A 23,145-nucleotide genomic window follows, 5' to 3' on the forward strand; every position below is an offset into this window, starting at 1 on the left:
GGAGCAGCAGCACATAGATATTATTACCAAAAGGAAAGGTGTTTATAGAGATCTCCTTGATATTACAGTCCACCTACACAACATTGCAAGGATGGTAACCTAATTTGTACAACATCTACCAGGAGATTGATTACTAAGAGAACTCGGAATAGACAACCCAATCCCAATCACCAACACAAAGTAAACGAGAAACTTGATCCTTCTGCTAATTACAAACAATGCTCTCAAAATCCTTTTGCCTGCGTTGTACCATTCCAAAGTTCAAGATCATTGACCTTCTGGCCCTCTTTTGAAGATTCATGCACACCACTTTCAGCGCCTTGAGATTTTTTTAACTTCGCCACAAGAACCCACATGTTTGCAAGTTCATTTTCGAGATAAGCTTCTCTTTGTTTTGATTCTTCCACCATACCCTGTAATTCAGCCTCTTTTTGATCCTTTTCTGCCAGAGCAGCTTCATAGGACAGCTCCCTCTCACGGCTCAAGGCTAGTTCTCTCTTGATATCTGGGGGCAACACAACTTGTTTAACATGGCTCTCTCTTCGGCCATTACGAGTGGAAGTAACAGTTCTGCGCTGGGTGGTTGAACTTTTCTGCGCAGTCAGCTCGGCAGCCAATTTTTCATTGTGGTTCATGAGTTTTGCAACCTCTTCGGACAATGCCTTTAACTCAACCGCTGCAGCAGATGCTAATCCTTTGGCGTATGAACTCTCCTCTGCCAATTTCTGGTTCCGAAGCTCTAGCTGCTCTTTAGAGTCGGTTAACTCATCCACTTTCCTCTTAAGTTCTCGAATTTCTGTTTCCTTGGGGATATAACAAAAATAGGAAAAAAAAAAAGTTGTGCTTCAGTTATTAACCTTAAAAAAAAAAAAAAACAACCTAAGGCACAATCGGGAAAAACCCAAAAGCATGTAACTTACTGTACACAATCATGAGAAAACCCAAAAGCAAGAAAAAGCACTTGACAGTTAATCGTCACTCAATAAACAAGAAACAAATTATCAGTCGATTATTTATCAGTCATTCAACAAGAAAAGGAAGTGTCTAGAATATAAGATGGAACTAAAGAAGTAATGCTTTAAAAGAAAAAGTGCAAGTTGTTTTACATTAACCACATCTGCAGTTTGTTTGCAACTATTGTTTCAATATTACTGTGAGAAAAATATTTTAGGATACGCATAATCTCCAAAGACTTTTCCTAAAAATATGAATTTTGCTAAACCAACTTTGGTTCTTAAGCCAATTAGTAAGAATGATATGGTAAATAATAAACATTCTCGAGAAGAAATCAACTAGAATTTTCTAAAAAGTAAAATTTTTTTTTGATAGTCAATCTGTTAAGCTAGTCTGAAAGAAAAAAAGTTATATGCATTGATGTCCACCACAATAATCAATAATTCAACAGAATTCACAAGAAAGTTGCTATTGCATAAGTAACTGGAAAAATCAATAATCCTTGAAAACTTTCAACCAAAGGCATTAAATGTAACAGTTACAGACATAAAAAAATAAAAAATTCTTGTAATTCCTGTTAGTGACTCACAAATTCTATCACTTGTGACAAATTCTGTCTCCAACAGTATATACGCCATTTGTGGCACATAGGCAAGGAGTAGATAAGTCAAAAAATTAAATAAGAGCTTGATACATGTACAAATTTAACAAAAAGTTTATTACTGATGCTAATTACCATATGAAGAAAATTCAGCTAATACTTAAAAAAACTTTTGTAAATCTCTAAATCTCACATGACAATTCATTTTTCTAAATTTCACCAAGTACATTGCCACTAACAAGGTGCAAATGAACTAAATTTCTATTCAAAAGTAGAGGAAAAGAGTTTTTTTTAACATTTCTCTCAAGAAGCATACAGTTTTTCTAAAAGTAACTGACACCCTAACTATGCCACATTTGGCTACAAAGGGAAACTGCCATTTTTGTTAATGTGTGATGCATAACAACCTTATGTAAGTATATTATTTTGACAACTCACTGATGATGCATTCCCTCAGCTTTTGACTTCTTTGACACTCATAGTAGTATAAAAAATGTCAACCCAGAAAGCACTCTGCTTCAAATCCTTGCTTACAAACCTCAGGGTTTATATAATCCTTGATTATGTCAGTTTCATCCTCAGCTAATGCAAGCACATGGCAAAAAGGCAAAGTAGCATCCAAAAGCAAGAATAGGTTATCAAATAGGGTAATTTGAAGGAGTTATACATCAGCATTTGCAAGTGAAATCTATTTCAGAACGTTCTTCTTTTTTATTTTCTTTTTGCAGTTGTATATTTTAAAGGCGCACCTACTGATGTGAATTAAATAACCGTATTATATTTGCATACATGGATTTAAGAATGACTAATCAAGCATACCTCTAAACCTGTTATTCATTTTAGAAACTTGATTTATAATATAATTTAGCTAAAATGAATCCAGGAAAAATTTGCAGGTCACAAGCAGCATAGAGACAGTGAATAGAAACATAATCTAGCAAAGGCTTAATAGCCTACACAATGAATGGTTTTGATCCCCATTTTCGCTATAAGGGAAAATTAGGAATATATTTTAAGTAAAAAGCTTGAAACTGTAGAAGGGGAGACTGAAACATAAAAGAAACAGTGAATGTACAGAGACATAGTAAGACAAGGGAAATCAATAAAAACAGAATTTAAAGTTTTTGCTATTCTTTTTCCATTGCTTCCTTTTTATATAATCATAGTATAGCTGTCAAACAAACCCATTTAACTAAATTTACCCATACCCGCCCATGAATAGATGGGTATGGGTATCTTAAATTTTTGCATATGGGTATAAATGAGTTACCCAATAATATCCATTTAATAAATGGATATTATTGGGTAACCCATCAAACCCAATTAACCCATTTAAAATTGTCTTTCCCCCAAACCTTCTCTCTTCCCCCACCCATTTTTTTTTTTCAAATTTTCATTTTGTCATGATGTTAACTACTTTTGTTTCATTATTATTATTATTATTTGTTGGTTTATCTTATCATTTTATTTTCTCTTAGTTTGTTAACTTGCTCATTTTTCAGCATTACCAATTTATGACAAGTTTTAGCCTCTTTTCGTACTTCTCCAAAATGAAATTTTAAATTTACACACGAAAAAATGCTAGAGGTTCAAAACTTTTGCATTAAGTTTTTATGTTAACTTTTATAGTACTTTGTTCAAATTTTTATATTCTTATTGTTTAATTATTAAATAGTATGTAATTTTGTGACAGAGTTCAGATGGGAAAAAAATTGATAATTAGGTTTATTGAGCATTATAAGTAAATATTTAAAACTAATGATGGGTGCAAAGGATGGTATAAATTGACAACTTAGTTTGCAAAAATGAATTTAAAATGAATTTACAAAAAGTTAAAATAAATGGGTTATAAAGTTACCCAATTCATTTTTTGACTTGCCCATTTATACCCATCTGATTAAATGGGTATAAATGGATTGACTCACTTATATCCATTACCCATTTTACCCAACCCAAACCCATCCAAATCACTCATTTTGGCACGCTTAAATTTCTTTACCATTTTACCCATTATCATAGTAACACACTTGCTTAAATTTCTTTATTATAAGCAAAGAGCATATCAAAGAACTTGCATGGGCATTAAGGTACAACAATTAAGATGCAGCATATCCAAGAAAGCTGTAAAGGACATGACAGTTACTTGGACTTGAAGAATTAATGCTTCCTTTGTATCTTTTATCACTGAAACTTCGTTCTGTTCAAGTTCTGCACAAAAATTTTTGATTTCACTGTGTTGTTTTGAGTGGATGGCCAATGGGCTCAACTTCCTCTGCTCCAGGGCATCAGACAGTTGTTGTTTCAAGGAGGCAACTATTTCATGTAATTCCTCACATTCGTGGATCTGCTCAAAAGAAGCTTCCAGTTGAATAAATGTCCAAGTTGTTAACAACACTGTGAGAATTGTAACAGTTAGGTCCTATACCTTTTGATTTAGCTGCTCCTGAATGATTCGATTATCAGCAGCTTTAACCTGTATAAAGTAACCATTAGCATTCCTCAGAAAGAGGCTAACAAATAAGTATTATTGAAAATCCAGTTTATTCCTAATTCCATTTCGTATTCATGTGTGAAAATTTTCTCAAAATTTGAGATCCTAGTCAAATAAATGCCAAATGAATGAACCCTGGCAAACAAAATTCAGTTAAAGCAAAACTGCCTGAAGAGGAAGAAGTCTTCCCTCATGGCATTGGATGAGTACAATAAGTCCACTATGCAGAATAAAATATTTACAGAGAATTTTTCTGGCCAGGGAAGTTATATTACCATTGACAACTGCCTGCAGAGGAAGAAGTCTTCCCACATTGCAATAGATAAGTGCAATGAGAGCATTATGCCAAATAGAATATTTGCAGAAAGATTTTTCGGGCACAGGGAAGTTATATAATCATTCTTTTACTGTTTTATGTTTTTGGTGTTTGTTCCTCATAGATTATGCTATAAAACAGATGGATCCAACCACCAATGTTCCCACGCTCTTTTGGTTTGCAATATACATTACCTTCAAAGATTTGAAAACCATCTCTCTTTTGATGCTAATTCAGCGGTGAAAGAAGAGAACCATACCGAAGCGTCAAGTATAACCATATTAATATCAAAAGGTTAGTCAAAATTCAAAAAGCACGGGATGCTTTACACCAACTAAACAGTGTTTACCCTTTGACTTTAGGTTCAACTATATATTAACTCACATGCACCAAGTTACCCTTCATTTTCTGTCTAACAGCTGAATATCTGTTCTCTAAGGGTTTACAAGTTGCATTACCTCAAGTTCAAATGACTTCTCATGCAGTTGTGCCACGAGTTCAGCAAGAGACTGCAAACATGAAAACAAGCTTAGCCAAAGCTATAATGAACAAGAAGCTAAAGCTTTTAAACAGGACTGCCTTACTTGAGATTCTTCTAGTTTTTCCAATTTCTCATCAGACACAAGAATGGAATCAGTAATTTGCTTTTCCAGCGAAGCTATTTGTTCATTCTTCCTATTAATCTCATCATTCAATTTTCTGATCTCCTCCTGGTGTACAAAAAGAAAAAGACAATCTTACAATTACTTTCAAGCTTAAGGCTTGAAAAAAGAAGTTAGGGACCAAGACTACAGAGTAAACTAATTTACCTGAATGTGTTCCTTCCTGGGGTGACGTATTGCCTCCTCAGATAGTCTCTTAAGAGCACTTGAATGAAGTGCCACTTCACCTGACAAAATCTTTTGCTGCTCCCTTAGAAGGTCAATTTGATCAATTGTCTTTATGCTAGTCTAGTATCAGATAAAAAAGTAAAATTAGACAGCATTGAGCATAAGCTATTTACTTGTGCATTAGCTTGCACAGAATTCTGTAGTGAAAGAGACATTTTGAGCTTGCAAAATATGAATAAAGTACTGAATGGTGGAACATAGACAGTATGCTTTATTTTCAATTTCCATAACTAAGCAGTCTGATTGACATGCCAGTGAAGTACATCACTTCAGCACCAGTGAAAATCTTTGCAGAATAATGCTCAAAAGATTATTTGACATCACTCACACACAAATGCAATGAAGATGTTTACATTAAGGAAAGCCGCTGAATCTCATACCAGGGGAGTCTCCTGTCCCAAAAAGTTATCCTCAGGCAATTCTCTATCCTGTCTGGCCTCTGATAAATGCTCTGCTGATGGTGTGCTTTCTGTTGGTAGAGAGTGAGAAAGTCTTGATTCCATGCGAATATTCACACTTTCAGCCTGAGGGGTAGATGGTGTACTAGTTGACTTAACACCACTGGATTTATCACTAGTGCTAGTCAAAGTCCCTGTGCCACTTTCTCGTTTCTGGTAAAACAGCAAATTCAGAAAAACTAATTGATAACTGAAGATGTACTAGCTGTCTAAGCTGACCCTTTCAGAAACAAGTGGTAAAAAGGAGAGGAAGTTGAATCCATTAACACAAACTTAAACTAAATAAAAGCATATTAGATCAAAGACTTTGCCTAAACACAAAAGTCTACAAGTGTGGTGAAATAAAAAAGCTGAAATAGAATCTCAGATAATGGAAGTTCCTTGTTGATGAAAGATCTCGCACTTTCATCCAATTGTAATGCCTAACCAGGCTTACAGTTGTAGAGTATTTGAATTGCACATTGAAAATGGGACATGAATCAATCTGGCAAACATTGTGTTTGTGCCAACACCTGAGACCTTCATGCAGTATTAATTCAAATTTGTGTTTCCAGGTTCAGGCACCTTGTAAAAGTATAAATAAGTCACGGCCTCCATTATGCTGTGTACTACAGCAAAAAAAAGGATTGCATCTCATAGTATGAGGTACCCAGAAAAATGAAAGAAGTCAATAAACTATGAAATTCTAACGTGAATTCAAGATTTGAATGACCCATAGACTATATTGCCCCATTAAAGTACATGAACGAGAGAGGGAATGTTTTTAACAGATAAGAAATTTTCTCTTCCAGCTGATGCAAGCTGACATTCTCCTTTATGCCAAGTCATGACTTCTTGACTTGATTTGCAAGGTTGATGCAACACAAAATTGAGTGGCTCAATTTGAATACCAGAGGAAACACGTTAACTGAAAGCATCATTATAATGATAAAAAAACTAGCACCATAAACACTAGAATACTTCACAAGCCATAAGATTACTCCTGCAGAAAGTGGAATGAGAGCAAAACAGATCTCCAAAAACCCAGACTATTTGATTTTCTTTATATAAAATAAAAAATTCAATGCTGCCAAGCAAAAGGTGGATATAACTTAGAAACACAAAGGTATACGAAATTTAGAGAATTTCTAATATAACTCTAAAAAAAACAACACACAACAAAATATACTTACCCTTATCTTTAACCAGTTAAGCAATCCGTTCTTCCTGGTCTTTTTCTCCTCCTTCAATGTCTCATCTGGGGTTTCAGCATTACCATCAAGAGATACATACAAATCAATGTTTTCATCGTCCCAGATCAGATCTCGCCTTTTGTGTGGAAGATAAGCAAGCTACAGAATTTTTTTAAACAGTAAAAAAAAAATCAGACCACAGTTTTAACTTAAAAAGAAAAAAACCTAACCTTAAATGAATACATATATTTCTTGCCCACCACCCGCAACCCCACCTCCATGCTCGCACAAGAGAGAGAAATTGAAATGGAAACATTACTCAGTCACAATACCTCTTCTTCTCCAAAGGAATGTCTTCTCCTCAGCCCTGGTCGTTGAGGAAATCTTGATGATTGCGAAGCCTTTGTGGATACCAATATTAATTTAGTTAACCGTTGTATTCTACCCAACAAAGCAGCTTTAGCTTCTTCTTCTTGTTCCAATCTTGATTGGAGCCTGACTTGACCATCTTCTAGCTTTACAAATTACGCAAGCAGAGAGGAAAAGATTAATAGTTATAATGGAGCATCTGTTATCCAGATTAGCATAATATAGCCAACAGTTTCAATTAATTCAAAGTATCGCATATTAACAATATATTGACTTGTAACCAAGGTTCATTTGGATTGTGTTTTTAATAAACTTTAATGCAGAAAAGTTTTTCAAAATCCGTTAGACTGTGTGTTTCTTGAGTTTTTTTTTTGGGTGTTCGTCCACCTCCCCTCCTCCACCCCCGCCACCTCTCTCTCCCCTTCACCCCCCCCTTCAAAAAATGACTGCTCCACTATTGCTTCCCCACTGCCACTCATTCCCCCCTCTCTTTCCTCCTCCCCCACAACCATCACCCCATAACCCAACCCTGCCACTCCTCCTCCTCCCTCCTCCTCCTTCCTTCCTTCCCATCCCCTCCCACCTTCTTCCTCTCCCCTCTTTTCTCCCAAAATCCCAGTCACGACTGGATCTGGTCACAGCTGGAAGTGGAGGGGGGTGGGAGGGGGAGAGGGAGAGGAGCGACGAGGGAAGGGGTGGTGGGGGTTTGTGGGAATGGGGGAGTGACAGTTAGGGGTGGCAATCGGGTCGGGTTCGGGTTGGCGGGTCGGGTTGAGGCTTAAGTATAACAAAGAATCTGCTGACCCGAACCCGACCCGCCAACCCGAAACGGGTCAGGGTACCTGACACGAACCCGAAAATTTCGGGTTCGCGGGTTGGCGGGTCGACCCGAAATGACCCGAAACTTAATTTTAATTTACTAATTTATCACTGTAATTTCTAATAAAATCAATTTTTCACAAAATTAATTACATCATCAAGTAATAAAAATTTAAATAAATAATTTCAAACCAAATCTAAAATAAATTAAACACCATAAAAGTGTTTTATCCCAAACCAAATATAAAATAAATTAAAACAGCATAAAAGTAAAAAATAACATAATATATTATTTGTCCAAATATAATAATTTTAACTTCACACAAGTTAAATAAATTCATTTAGGATTAAGTAATTAATGCCTTTGGAAAAAAGAATGATTTAGTTTAGTTAGATAAAATAATTTTTATGTTTATTAAATTAGTTTTAATTCGTAAACGGGTCACATCGGGTCATATCAGGTCACCACGGGTTGACCCGAAATTGACCTGTTTTCTTTTCGGGTTCATCGGGTTCGACCCGATTCTGACCCGAACTCTCGAAACCTCAACCCAAACCCATTAATTTCGTGTTAGGTTCGTGTCGTGTTTTCGGGTCGTGTCAGGAATTGCCACCCCTAGTGACAGTAGGGGCAAGAAGGGGAGTGGCGGTGGGGCAAGGGGAGGGTGAGGGCCTGAGAGAAGGGTGGCAGTGAAGGAAGAGTGGTTTCGGTGTGTTGTTTTTTGGGAGGTTACCGTAGATTTTGTTGGGAAAAAACAAGTTTAAAAAAAAAAAGAACACTCAATCCAAACAGAGGCCAAAATTTTTGCCACTATACCATGTAGAGTTAATCCATATATTAGTCACCTATACTTTCCCTTTGGAAAGCTGCCTATTTGGATGCGTTCCTTAAGTAGTCTCCAAATTTCCGATTCATCTTTATAAGCAGTACAAGGAACGTATATCAAGCAGATTACCATGATTCCAAAGCTGCACTAAGGAATTTAACCTTAATACGTTTAACAATTGCAAAAAGATAAAAGGCACCAGCATCAATGACGTACAATAAATTGCCCTGAAGAAAAATTGCTGTGAATATTTTCCTCCTCTCAAATGACACTGAACATGCGATCACAGAAATAAATTCTAGAAGGAAAACAAGGAAGATAGAAGTTGATCATGACTGGACTGACATAATAACAATGGTTGAATGGTACATATCCATAAGGCATAAGGAGGAATATCCACAGGGAGCATCTTTTACAACCAATACAGGGCTTTACATCCTTATAATGTTATGCAAATTTTTTGTAGATACCAAACATGCATAGTGTAGCATTAAAACCACTCGCATTGGAACATCCACAAGTGAAAATAAGATGCCAAATCAATCCAAGTCTAATTGCAAAGAAAGTAGCCAAAACCAGGCAGATAACTTGATGTTCTCACAAGATGAACTCTCCAATGTAGATCCTGGATCTCCTTTTCTAATTCCTCATAAAGTTTAAGTGCTTTCACTTTTCAGTACTAATCATAAGATTGTCATTCACTAACAACTTCACCCTTTCCCTCATTGGGAAAATAGATACGCATGCACACAGACAGAATGCAACCACTGAGAGAGAAACTTCATTTAAGCACAGAAGAGAACTTTATATTCCATATAAAATTTCAGAAACAGCAAATACCATTTTTAACATCAGTAAACAACAAGAGGATGTTGCATATGACAGTAATTTTACATTATTAGACATAATTCAACTAAAGTGAAATGTAAATGCCAAAGAAAAATATTTGAAAAAAAGGAAGGGAAAAAGGAGCTAGAATCCTTGCCTTCTGTTTTAGGAGAACAATGTCATCTCCACTGTCCTTGATTTGTGGAACTGTAACGATGCCCCTCTTTAGCTGTTCTAATTCTTCCTTCAGGCAACGTATTTCATTTTGGTACTTTTTGATAAGTGATTTCTCATCGATTATCTGCATGGTTTACAGGCTTTGTTGTAAGGACTGAACACAACTTTTCAAACAAAAGAAACCTCAAGAACTTACCTTATTTTGTGCTGCCTGGACTTCTATGTGTTTTGCACGGTGTGCAAACTTCAATGTGTTATGTGTCTCTTCAGTGTTGCTTGAAGAGGGAGTGACAGTGCAAATTAGCTGCAGTTCCCGCACCCCAAAAAAAAATGAAAAACATTAGAACAGGCACAATAGCTGCTTTTGGCTCTGTTTATATTTCATTGGTGGGTGGCAGCATGGACTTTGGGAATACAGTACCTAGACAGCTTAACAGCTTTTTCATTAAAGCTTAAGAGTATCTAAGAATGGAGGTGTTACAATTGACTAGCACAAATTTAGCCAGTAATAATAGTTACAAATAAATCCAAATAATGGAATACCATACCGATACACGACCATGGCCACTTAGCGAGGACTGAAGAAGCCTCGTCAACTTGGAGTCTCTGTATGGGATATGAGTTGCTTTCCCATCTGTTAACTTTGATATAACCTGTTACAAGCACTAGTTAGCATGTCTCACATACAGAAATAACCATGAGAAATTGACAAGCATTCCAAACAATGGTGGACGATGAGTAGATCCGATGAAGTATGGGCAAGACAACAATGCTCAGGAGAAACAAACTACATAATCTGTCTCCAAGTTTAGAAAATTGCATACATATTAAAGCTCACATAGTTTGCAAATAAGGCCACAGGCCAGAACAGAAAGTAGAAGTGCATGTGTAATTTTTTTTTTAATTGTAATCTGGGGGGCTACATGCGCCCTGGGTTGGTGGTGGGAGCTGCAGACTTGCAGCAAAGTTACACAAAAATTGAACACATTCAACCTCAGAAGCTAATCATTGAACAATCCAAACATTATATGTTCTAACTGATTGTGTACACGTAACACAGACTAACAAAGATTTTTGCTCCATAATGTGCAATGGACTTCACAGCAGCAAAAAAGCACTAAGTGTTTCAACCTATGATTGAACTCAAGTCCAATGGAAGCTAAAAGGGCAAGAATAATATTCCATCCATACAAAACAAAGAGCTCAATTTGCATATAATCAACCACAAATATTCTGTAAATCATGGTTTCCAAGAAATCCAATTTAAGTAACAGCTTATAAAGTAAGTGTTTTTATCCATTTTAACTTCTTGAGTACAAGTTGCGGGACAATTTCCAATATGACTCAACCGATTCCACTTAGATTATAGATTGCCTCGGGTGGCTTGACAGGTGGCATTGAACTTTCTTGGATTCTATTGTTATAGATATGTAAGTAATGACAAAAGCAATTAAAGGAACAGAATTAAAAAATTAGACAAACACAGAGAGAACTCAGGAACATGTCGTTTAAAAAAGAACTTCTAATAGAGTGAAACTATTATACTGACAACACAACCAGAATGATTGAGGCCTCACAGTTCCAAGAGTTAGCAGGCTTTTATTGATGTAGGCACCCTCTTTCCGCCGCACACCTGTAGTTTCAGCCCTAGAGCTTTCAGAACCAGCCAAGTCAATGAGATTCTGCAAATACAGAGACAAGTTAAAATAGGATTCATCAATCATCTTCACTAGTTGACAAGTAAAAGATGTTAAAAACAACACAGAAATATGGGCAGCATGGGATGCTGTCAAACGAAGAATTGAAGAATCTTAACCTTTCAGCCAACTAAGTTTTCATCATAGCTCTGGCCGAATCTCAAAAATCATCCTAAATCTTTGATCAATTCTTTTGAGAACTTTTCAACAGTTAAAAGTTTTTAGAACTGTTCACTGTTGCAGTTATTGAATAAGTTTGGAATTCTTGATCAGAAAAATGGAGCAAGAATAATATAATAGTTTTCTGAGATTAAAAGGCTATTTCAAATATGACAACTTGGAAAAAGCAGCATCTTTGAAAGGGGAAACAAGTTGAACTTATCAATGCAATTTTTGCTAATCTTTAAACATCTTCTCGGTCTTCAACATTCCCATAGTACTGGCAATCAGAATTAACAAGCTGGACAGTAGCTTTCCCTGCTCAAGAATAAGCCAGGACATGAATGTCACCTACAGGAGTTACAAAATTCTCCTCAAAGATACTAAGATAACTTTGATATACTTCACAAAAGCTCGGACAATGGCTCTGGAGATAACTTAGATAAGGGAGCTCTTTTGGCAGATGCAATGGGTGTCAAATGTGGCCTTGCTGAAAGTGAATGCATGATAAATGAATTTAATGATTCTTATGGTGCAGCTGCTCGCAAGAGAACGAGAAAGGATAAAAACTCAAAAATCTCCTGGAAAGTAGGAGATAGGAGCACCAAGACTGGAATGAATAGTGGCATACTGTGAAACATTCTCTGAAGAGATCTTCAACACTGGCTAATAAACCTCAAGGAAGATTTCTACAGAAGCCATAACAGGAATGTGGTAAAACAAGAGAGTTGCCATGGCACTTGTAATGACAATAGGTTTGGCCAATTTCCTGGAAAAGCAAAAAATGAAGTCTAGGAGAAGCATAATTTCCTTGAAGTCAAGAAGCAAAATAGCAGCCCAAGAAACTATATATTGGCATGGAAAGTGCATTATGCAGACCATATTAATAAATTAGTGAAGTCATGTAATCCGTCACTGATGCAGTTCTACCTGCAAAAAGCATGTTGCAAGTATGAAGTACCAGAAACATGTAGCTACATTTCCGAGCAGCCAATAATTCAAGCAGTTTCTTTCTTCACAATTCAAGGAAGAAAATAGACATTGAAAGGGATTGCAAGTAGTTGTATCCTTCCTGCAGGGCCCGTGTAGGAGTGGGAACTGAGGAATGAAATATGGCTGGATTGATAGGGAGAGGAGAAAGCATATTTGGTAGCTCAAGACTGACTTTTACAACACACTCTTCCAGCCATCTTGGAAGATACTTTATTTGCATGCCTTTTAAATTAGAAAAAACTTCATGAAAATTCAAGATACTAGAGCTAGGCCACAGCTTCCTTGGGGCACCACTTTTTGTGCCACCATCCATAATTCTAAGAGAAAAACAAGTCAAAAAAGAACACACATTTAGCATCAAATTCTCGACACATTCAACAAGAAATGAAGTATCCCACAAATCCTCCATCTTTTTCTGGAAAAAAAAATCATCAATGTGCCCAGTACGCTTGAAAAATGCACCAATGAAGCATGTTGATGCTTTAACAAGAATAAGAAAATTCTTGCTTAAAAAATTTTAAAAACAAAAAAATAAGCATGAGAACAATCTTTCTATTGCCATGTGTAGTATTCATTTTAGACAATTCCCACCAAATAATAATATGATTGTCCATGGATAAATATCTTTTGTTGTAAGAGAATTCATTTTGTAGACCTTTTCACTCGAACCATTAATTTTTGTCTTTTTACAATGTTGGCAACTTGTCATCAATCAAAAGTCATAAGGATAATCAACTTAGGTCCAACTAGAATTCAATAAAGGTCGATGAATAATAAAATCTTTAAGACTTGAATACTGACCAGTTGTGACAAGGTAACAGCTTCTCCTTCACAATTTTCACAGGGACTACCCTCTATTGTCTGGTTGACAAGATAGCAAAAGAAAATTGCATTTCAAAAAAACGTCAGATAAGTGGAACAGCGAAAAGTTAAACTTCGAAAGGTGAAAGAAATTATATCGAATTAACTAAGACAAAGAAATACCAGGGTAAATATTGTATGGCTTCTGCTGCTGAGTAAATTGAAGTTTGTGGACCCCACATGCCTATGCTCTGTTGCCAGTAAAGTTAAACAAATATTAACAAATGGCAACAAGAAATGATGAATGGCAACAATGAAAAACAATATATTTCTCTGGACAACCATACATTAAAAAGCTCTGCATACTGAAAAGGTAACAACTTCAAAGTTTTCGACATAAGGTACAAGATATTTATCCAAAATGTTTCACTTGAAAATACGTTCATCAAAACAAATCACCAATTTTTAGCCTGAAATATGCACACTAATCTAATGATAAAAAGGAATAAAACTTAAAAGCATGAATTCTAAAACACAAATACCCACAGAGAAAAACACTGGCAATAACAAGTACAATTAATATAGACTCCATCTACATAGTTTTAAAAAAAACTGAAATTAAATTCTAATGATGTGAAACTATTAAACAGCTTTTGGAGGAACTTATACTGAAGCACAATCACCAAGAGAGAGCTTAGCATTTTAAAAGAGGAATTGTCCGCGGTCCAGTGAAAGAAAGGACAGACACAGCAACATCATTAACGAAAAATGTATGTTTCTCACATTTCTCAATAAAAGAGAAGATTTGGTCTACTTGTTCAATCTTTTTGATAGGAAACCCCCCCTCCCAAAAAAAAAATTCAGGGGTGGGTCTTTTACTTTCCCATTAACAGAAGATGCATACACCTGATCCCTTTTCATGTTAAAATTGTTGAAATTACAGTATGCATATGGCTGCAATAGTAAAAAATTTCTTCTGGATCTTGTAGCTATGTTTGGATCCTTAGTGTACGAAGTTGGTAACTCTATTGTATGATGACAAATAAAAAGAGCTAATTACCTTCCCCTGCTGCTATTAGAGAAAGGGCGTGAGCTGGGGATAGCACAACTTCCTCCTTGATGCCTTCGACAAAGGTTCCCTATTATGAAGCATAACGTGGAAGAAGAGGTTACAAAACTGTCATGCAGAAAATCTATTATGAAGCATAACGTGCAAGAAGAGGTTACAAAACTGTCATGCAGAAAATTTAAGTAATTTGATCAATCTTAGGGATGAATGAAGAGTGCACCTGAGCGTCCTCTCTAATTCTCAAGTTTTGTCCAGCTGGATTAAGCAAGTCATTAACAACCTGATTGAAAGAAATAATCAAGGATAATAAAGCTACAGTTAAAAGTCCAACTTTGTATTTTAACAAAGTCTATTCACAATCATTCACAGCATAAATGGTGTCAGCAATCTACAAAAAAAATGTTAGTTGACTCAGGTATCTGAACAAAGATAGTGGTTGAAAGACTGATTGTCAACAGAAAACATAGAGATGAAGCCCATGCAAAATTAAACACACACAAGATGAGAGGGGAGTGGGGGGAAGCTGATTATGTCCAACTTCTCAAAAGTCATGCACAATGGAGAAAATGGTAAACAAGATTTGTGGATATCCCACACAAATCCATGTCAGGTATATATATATATCATGCACAATGGAGAAAATGGTAAACAAGATTTGTGGATATCCCACACAAATCCATGTCAGGTATACACACACACACAGACACATATACACAGTTGTTACTTGAGAGATATCTTAGCAACAGAAGAAAATTAAGATTAGATAAAATAAGGGAAAACAACTATGATGTTGTACTACCAAATGCTAAAAAATGGTTTATTATCCAGGTAAAAGATGCAAAATAAGTGAAGATACAGAGAATAACCAATTGCAAGCAAAATAATAGAAAGTTGCTTTTATTTATTTAGTCATTTAAATTTTTTGTTTCATTTGGTAAGGAAAGCGTGGGAAGAGGGAGCTGGGCTTTTCTGCTCATAATTTTTTACTCAAAGAAATTGATATTTAACAGCACTGCACTATCTCAAGATCAGTGAGACTTTAGATAAGCTACTTTAAAATCCAATCAGCAGTTTCCTAATATAGTGAGCAGCCAAATAGAAGCGCAAAACTTAAGTTATCATACAATCAGTCGGAACGTTAAGGCATTTGGTAAAACTGCAAATTAAGGTCTGAAATCTAAAGAATGAAATTTTAAGTTCTGAAGTCTTTATTTGCCGGATTCATAAACTCAAATCTCCTTGATAATCAACTGAATTTGGGCACTGAAATTAAATATTATATTTGACATGTATTATATGGTTCAATACCAATAATATGCTTAATTTCACATTAAAGTAGTTTTCCAAATATTACTTCTCTATACTAATAAACTCTACACTAACTTAAAAAAATGTTATCCTTTATATGTGAGAGAGAGAGAGAGAGAGTTTTTATTCATGTGTAATAATGTGTTTAGGGAAGAAAAGGCATCTTTTTTGGGATGTATGAGAAAGAGATCATGTTTCGAAGTATGTTAGAGAAGAATGTGCGAGTGCGAGCAAGCAAGAGAGAGAGAGAGAGAGCATATGTATGAGTGAAAGTGTCTGTGTGTGTGTGACAGTTTGTGTGTATGTGTGAAAGTGTGGGTGTGAAATAATAATTTTGAGTTAGTACTATACTAGCTTACAAATTGAGAAATTTTGGGAAAGGGAACAGGAAGATTCAAAAATCATATGGGCAAAAATTTTGGGAAAATTTTAAATGGGGTTGTGTTACTATTTATAAAGTCTAAAATAAATTAATGCTGTAGGTAATATATACGAAATTACACTTACTGCACAATGAGCACTCATAGGTGCACATACACTCGTATGTGCACATTCAAGCGGACATATGTACACATATATCAAGTAAAATGTGCACATTCCGATGTACATGTGTATTCACCAACATGGACACTTTTATTCATTATACTCGTATGTGCACATTTCAATTGATATTTGCATATTGCGACGTACATTCATGTTCACCAAAGTGCACATCTATAATCATTAAGAAGCACATTGCTACTCAATAAGGTGCACATTGCTAAGAGGGTGATTTTGTCACCTAGTAATTAACTTATTGGCCATTTTAATCTGTGATCAACTAACCATACCCCATTCGCAAAATTCTAAAATTTACATCCTTAAGAATTTTCAAACTTCCTATTCCCATTTTCCATATTTTGCATATGAATGATAAAACTTTCACTTGGAATTTTGTTTACAAATTAAGTGGCTCTTGATGTCTTCAGAGGTAAGGGAATTCTGTTATGAAACAATCTTAATTAAAATAGCACTTAATTAATTAATTTTAAGTATTTAACGAGGTTATCAAAACACCCTTGTTATTAATGTATGTAGATGAATTATGTTATCCAAACATGATATGCCTCAAAAGAATATAGGAAGTTTTGCAGCAAAAGCAAGTACAAGCATCACTTGATTGCACAAGAATTGCTTTCATCTTACCTCGTTGTAAATTTCCAGATACGAGACTCGGAGGAGAAATTCTCTGCTTGGAGTCTGAAGCATAAAGAAGAAGCTTAAGTAATTAGCTTCAAAGTATTCATTGGAGAAGGTAATGCAGGATAAATCTTTTTACACTACCTCTTGAATGATACTGAAAGCATCCTTCACTGCCAATGGTATAATGCCAGGAGACCTCTGATCACCCTGAGGTGGATTCAAGCAAACAAAATTCAGTTTCTCCACCACACAATGTTAAATTTTCTCTATTGTTGTACTTAACTCTCACTAAATACTTGCCAGTGTAGGATACAACAATATAATTCTGAGAGACTTCTCCCTCAAGTAAGCAAAAGCTCACTGCTGTAATTTTATTTAGAAAACTTAACCCTAAGCTCAGTTATGCAGTGAAGACATGCCTCAAAATCTCTAAAACCTATTGAACATGATTGTGCAAGTTAGTGGTCCACAGAACCATAAATCATAAGAAAATTTTCATGTACAAACTCTGTGCTCCTTGATCGTTGTTTTTCTAACTAAAAAAGAAAAAAACTTTACTCCAAATAATTATCATGATCGTTTAAGTAATCTAGCAATCTGAGAAATCTCATATTTATATTTATCTCCTCAACTAAAGCAGCAATCACAAATGATCATAGAGTTGGTCCAATGACATCATAAAATATAACTCCTTTAACAGGTTGTAAGACATGTTAAAAATCTGTGAAAAAAAATTCTCTTATCGTCCTCAATTAGGCATGCTTTTGAACCCTGCTTTGCTATACTCAAAGAAAGCCAAGTTTACTAGCTTAAAGGTTTCAATCCACTTTTTCTTTGAGTGAAGGTTCAGCACTGCAATGACAAAATGTGCCCATGGAGCCATTGTAGTGCCATATATTTGAACAGCAACCAAAAGGGAGGCCAACCTCTTTGGGAACCCTTGCCCTAATCATATCGCCATATATTTGAACAAGATATTTATGTAACAAAAATTCCAGGCAAACTTCTGATGATAACTGTACAGCTCCTTTCAAACAGCTCAACTGCCAGCCTTACAAGATTACACTCAACAGCAACCCTTGCAAAGTTATGCTAAACTGAAAGCGTTACAAGATAGATGCTTTTGAAAATCAGGAGCCAGAAGCATTCAATGCACTTTTCATGAAGAAAGAGGAGAATTTCTTTTCATATAAGGTGATATAGCGTCAGCATTTGTAACACATAATTACCAGACAACTGTAGTATTATGAAAAAGAACAAAGAAAAAAATTCAAACCTTTCAAAGTTTAGATTCAGACAAAAGGGTAATTTGGAACTCATGCATCCAAACATTCAAATTCAATTAAAAATTAAGAAATCAATTTACTTACATGCATTGTATGAGTCTTCCCACTGCTTGTGACGCCATATGCAAATATTGTGCCTGTGATATTAGTAAACCAACTGAAGTTGACTCTAAAATAACAACAGAAGTCTTTGGGATGCTATTCTAAGAGACTTGCAAGAAAATCAGACTCTTAAGGAATAAAAGAACAATAAAATAGGCTTAACAGTCCGAAAATCTGACTCTTGAGCCTATTACTTCTGTACTATGGGGCAATTCTAAACTTTGAACCAAAACTTCAACATTCCAAACACAAAGAAGAATAATTTTCCCTCGTGATTTATAAAAACTTAGCATACTGCCAAAGAGGCTGATTGCAAAACCATAGGTGACTTAATCTCAGGATGAAACAAACTAACCAACTCCATTTGTTTCCTGTTCAAAAAAGAAGTAGTCTACAATTTTTATAATCAGAAACCTCATAAGAATAAAGAAGTCCCTGTAGGATGAAACAAATGAGCCCATGATGCTTGCACGTCCAAATCTAAACCTCCATTATGGTCACTTATTTCTTAGCTTCGTTATAGAGAATAGCATCATATGAGCTATAACATACAGTGTTGTTATAATTTCTTACTCTTTTCACTCTTAGCTCATCGTAATGGTGGTCTATATCATCCCTCAGTTCTTCCCTACAGAAAAGATTGGAGGTATCTTCTAAAGTCAGCTTCTTCATCCCCTCACACACAAAAGCAATGCCAGCACGTAAAGGTGCGGAAAACGGGAGTTCTTGACGATAACCTTATGTTACTCAGATGTTGAGAAGAGCAATTAAGTTTTTACCAGATCTTATGCAGGCCAATCAAGATTTAATGTACATCAGTTGCTAACATATAAAAGCACTAGGCAAACAAAGCACAAAAACTGAACAAATATCCATTTCTGATAATCTTGTGGAGAATACACTACCAAACTCATGCATGTTAAAGAATTGTGAATATGCACACAAATTGTAGAAGACGAACACAGTGACAATAGAAAATTACTAATTACCATTAATGCCTTCCATGGCACCACTGATGACATGCTGTGCAGCAACATCATAGACATGGCGTGTTGTGGTTGTGGGGCCAAAGACACGATCTGGATGCATTCAAGTACATCAAGGATAAACACCATCAGCAAATTGAGCTATTAAAGATCTATAAGAGTATGAGTTGAAAAAGCAAACTACTCCAAGAAACTTGATGAACAAGTGATTTGAGATTAATAAGAATGTCTGCTGACATAATTATATACCCAAGAACAAACTCAAAGTAAAATCTAAATTAACTACAATAAAGAACTCTAAGATCATGTGACTGGAAACATTACGGGAATACCCATCCCTTCACCATGACTTCAATGAAAAGCTCAGAAATGGTTCCATGCACGGGATGTGCTGTGTTACTATTACAAACTCAAGCTCACTTGACGAAACAAGTTGGCAAAGTGTGAACTCAAAGGAACTAAAAACACCCAGGATATACAGGACATAGTTTTAAACTTTCCAAAGACCAACATAATCTGCATTCTGTACACCATGCTTGCTTGAGGAAAGACCAAAACTCGATGCCATTTCCCACAGAGAAATGACCAACTGCAAAAGCATGTGACAATGTCCTAATTAGGATATTCAATTAACTTTCTTTGGCAGAATTCTTAGACTTTGCAGTCCAAACTCTTAGTGACTACCTTGTATTCCAACCTCTCCAAGAACATCTGACTAAAGTGAAGATGAATCCTAATTTGACCACATACCAAACAGTCAAGTTCAGCCAACAAAGCGTGCAGAATCTGACAATTGAGGAGAGAATAGAATTTTCATAAGAATAATGAAGTAATTTTTCTGAAATCCAAAAAATATTGGTCATATGTTGCATCTTGACAATTATACCCCAACTTAGCAAAACTGAGAGGTATAGAATTGATAACTATAGATATTTCAAGAGATCTTAACTGTTGTCTCTAGAGGTTAAAACCAGTTATGTCAGTGGGCCAACCAAAATAGTCGACTTCGTTAACATTCTAGATGGTTCTTCCATGGTTAAGTCTGGGGTTGGTATTCAAGAAACACATGACACAAGGGACAGGACTTAGCACCTCAATGCAAAAGGTCACTGTAAGGAAATGAAAGGCTTAAGAGTGCTTAGCAATTGAAGAATCTTGACTTTAGGAGATGGAATTAGCTCACTGACTGATGATGATTGCTAGGATTAGAACATCATTCAAGTCATGAAATGTGACTCAAGCTTGAGGCAAATGGATTTAGCACCAGGTTCTCTGCAGAGAATATGGTACGGTTCATGCTAGGGCCTTCTTGGAAGAAATTGATTTATGCTTCTAGTGATGTAAATCCTTTTTTTTAATTAATTTTTCCCTGATTTGGGTTTGCGAAGAGCTTCCTGGGTCACTGAATGCCAATATTTACTATCTGTCTTCCCACTTTCTTATCATGTGACCAAACAATAATTATACCTAAGCAACTTGTGGGGCAAATATGATGGCAATCTTCATATTTTTTATTGACAAATTATCTTAAATGTGCCAGCAATTTTTTTTTTTGTTTGGCAAAAGTGATGATAGTACTAACATACTCTTAACCTACTCTGAAGGGTAAACCAACTGGTTTTCAGGAGAAGGGGAGCTACAGCAAGTTAAAACCCATCTCCAGCCCAGAGTAGTACATTTGCATACTCTCTGGACGCGATTTTAAGTCCAACTTTGACTTGCCAGCCAGCCCATTGAATTGCGGCAAAAGCACCAACTGATGGTCTCTGATGTTGGCTTACAATAGAAAAAACATACATGCCTTTCCCTAACAAAGAAATTAATCTGGAAGTGGCTCCACTGAGGCCTAAAATTTCTTCCCCTATTTTCTAGGCTTTTCTAGCCCTAGAAATCAGTCAACTAGAAAAGCATGAAAACTTCCTTCCAGCTATCATCTACTGGAGTTATGTGAAGGCATTTTTAAAAGCCAGTTCGATACCATTGGCAATTTCACCTGTCCCTCGTCTGCAAGTCCATCATTTCCTCATGGTCATTTTGTAAGAGTACCAACTACTAGATGAACAAATAAAGCTTCACTCATTACCCCTTTAAGTACATATTAACCGTAGTACATTGACCAGACTGTTGTCCTATCTTCAATTCTCATAGGCAAAGCCATAAAACGAATTTAATCAAAAGCAACTTCAACTAAACCGGTCAATTTGCAATTGAAAGCGAAGACCAAAAAAGAAGGAAAAAAGTAATCATCAAAGTAAGAGGACAAACCATATGCATAAGCTATAGACGGATTATGCTCATTTCTCACTATCGTATCACCATCCGCATACCAAGCAATCTCCTCCCCTTGTCGAATTTCCCGGGGGCTGCTCAAAAGCCCCGCCAGAATCACTAATTATTGAAATAATAAAAATCTGTAATTTGGCACATATATAATTACGAGAAGGACCTTAGAGGCCGAAAGCGCACTGTGACAGTAACATTTTCTTTGGATCTCTCAGCATCCAACCCCAAACCCTCGGCATAAAAGTACTGCGGCGGCTTGCTTCTGGCCGACGATGATGCAGGCGAGCTCAATCCATCTACGGAAGTTTCTGGAAACTTCTTTGACGACGAAGTGGTAGACGACGCAGGCGAATTGGCCTGCCTACCGTTAGTCAATTTCTGAGACTTTTGCGGCTTTGATCCACGTCTTGTAGCCATGAAACTATTCCGCTTCCTGCCCAACAACACAAAGAAGAGTGTCAGAAATCGAACCAAAAAAAAAAAAAAGACAGTCCTACAAATTATTCGTGACTAAATCACCTACATTTTCATAATTAATCTCGAATTTTGGGCAAACATTTTGCAGGATTAAGAGAAAACAAACAAAAAACAAAAAATGCTTCATCAGTTTCGTCTTAAACACACTTTTTCTGGCTACTTTTTAGCGGAAGAAGTGGAACTATTAACTGAAGCAAAAAAGAACGGTCCAAAAAATTCTGAACACTACCGGGAAAAAATATAACAAAAGGAAACAAAGGAAGGAAACAGGCAATGCAGCTAAAAGCTTCACCAAAACCTCGATTTTAGGCAAAAAAAAAAAAAAAAAAAAAGAAGGTTTAAATCTCAATTTTTTTGCCAGCAAACAATCCTTAGTGAGAGTTAAAAATTTGACAAAAACAAAAAAAAAAAAAAAAAAGAAAGGACTACGAACAATTGAATAGAGAACAAATGCATCGAGCAAAATTACCAGGAATCAGTGGCCGTGGAGTCGTCAAAGTGAATCTAACAACATACATACAAAATGCATTAACAGAATTAATCACGCAAGTTTTGGAGGCGTATAATATATGTATCTATCTAGAGAGAGAAAGGAGATTTGGAAGAAAACATCATCATCATTATCACTATCATCACCATTCCACTCAACACACACACACGCATTGACAAATGATGACGGTGGATGCTCTTTCTCCCTCTCTCTCTCGTCTGTGTATGGGAGTGTGTGCAGTGTGTGAGAGAGAAAGAAAGGGGAGCAGGAAAGAAAAAACGAGTATTAGAGAAGAAAAAGAAAGAGAGAGAAGTTGAGCGGCAGTAATGTATTTATCAGATTACAGGTCTGAAGCGGAAGACTTTAGTGCAGGGTGTAAAGGCTTTCGAGTTTTAGACTTTTAGGTGAGG

The 23,145-nt window shown here is 36.0% G+C and overlaps 1 protein-coding gene across 2 annotated transcripts; it reads right to left on the reverse strand.

The window, feature by feature from the left end:
• Positions 1–23,145, reverse strand: LOC113694894 (kinesin-like protein KIN-7K, chloroplastic). Of its 2 annotated transcripts, none has more exons than XM_027213799.2 (24): positions 22,715–23,145; positions 21,932–22,201; positions 21,751–21,848; positions 19,489–19,578; positions 18,482–18,534; positions 17,253–17,318; positions 17,115–17,168; positions 14,842–14,901; positions 14,613–14,691; positions 13,736–13,803; positions 13,553–13,612; positions 11,480–11,584; positions 10,451–10,555; positions 10,099–10,206; positions 9,883–10,026; positions 7,215–7,397; positions 6,883–7,041; positions 5,633–5,863; positions 5,172–5,312; positions 4,947–5,072; positions 4,821–4,871; positions 3,981–4,028; positions 3,699–3,899; positions 1–803 (listed from the first exon to the last, which is right to left on the reverse strand). In XM_027213799.2, the coding sequence occupies exons 2-24, from the start codon at positions 22,183–22,185 to the stop codon at positions 225–227; spliced, it is 3,063 nt and encodes a 1,020-aa protein (XP_027069600.1). In that variant the 5' UTR covers positions 22,186–22,201; positions 22,715–23,145; the 3' UTR covers positions 1–224. The 2 variants fall into 2 exon arrangements, with proteins under 2 accessions (XP_027069600.1, XP_071911451.1); XM_072055350.1 differs by lacking the exon at positions 22,715–23,145 and adding an exon at positions 22,292–22,434.

This window comes from Coffea arabica, chromosome 6e (genome assembly GCF_036785885.1).
Source record: "Coffea arabica cultivar ET-39 chromosome 6e, Coffea Arabica ET-39 HiFi, whole genome shotgun sequence".
Classification (NCBI taxonomy): Eukaryota; Viridiplantae; Streptophyta; class Magnoliopsida; order Gentianales; family Rubiaceae; genus Coffea; species Coffea arabica.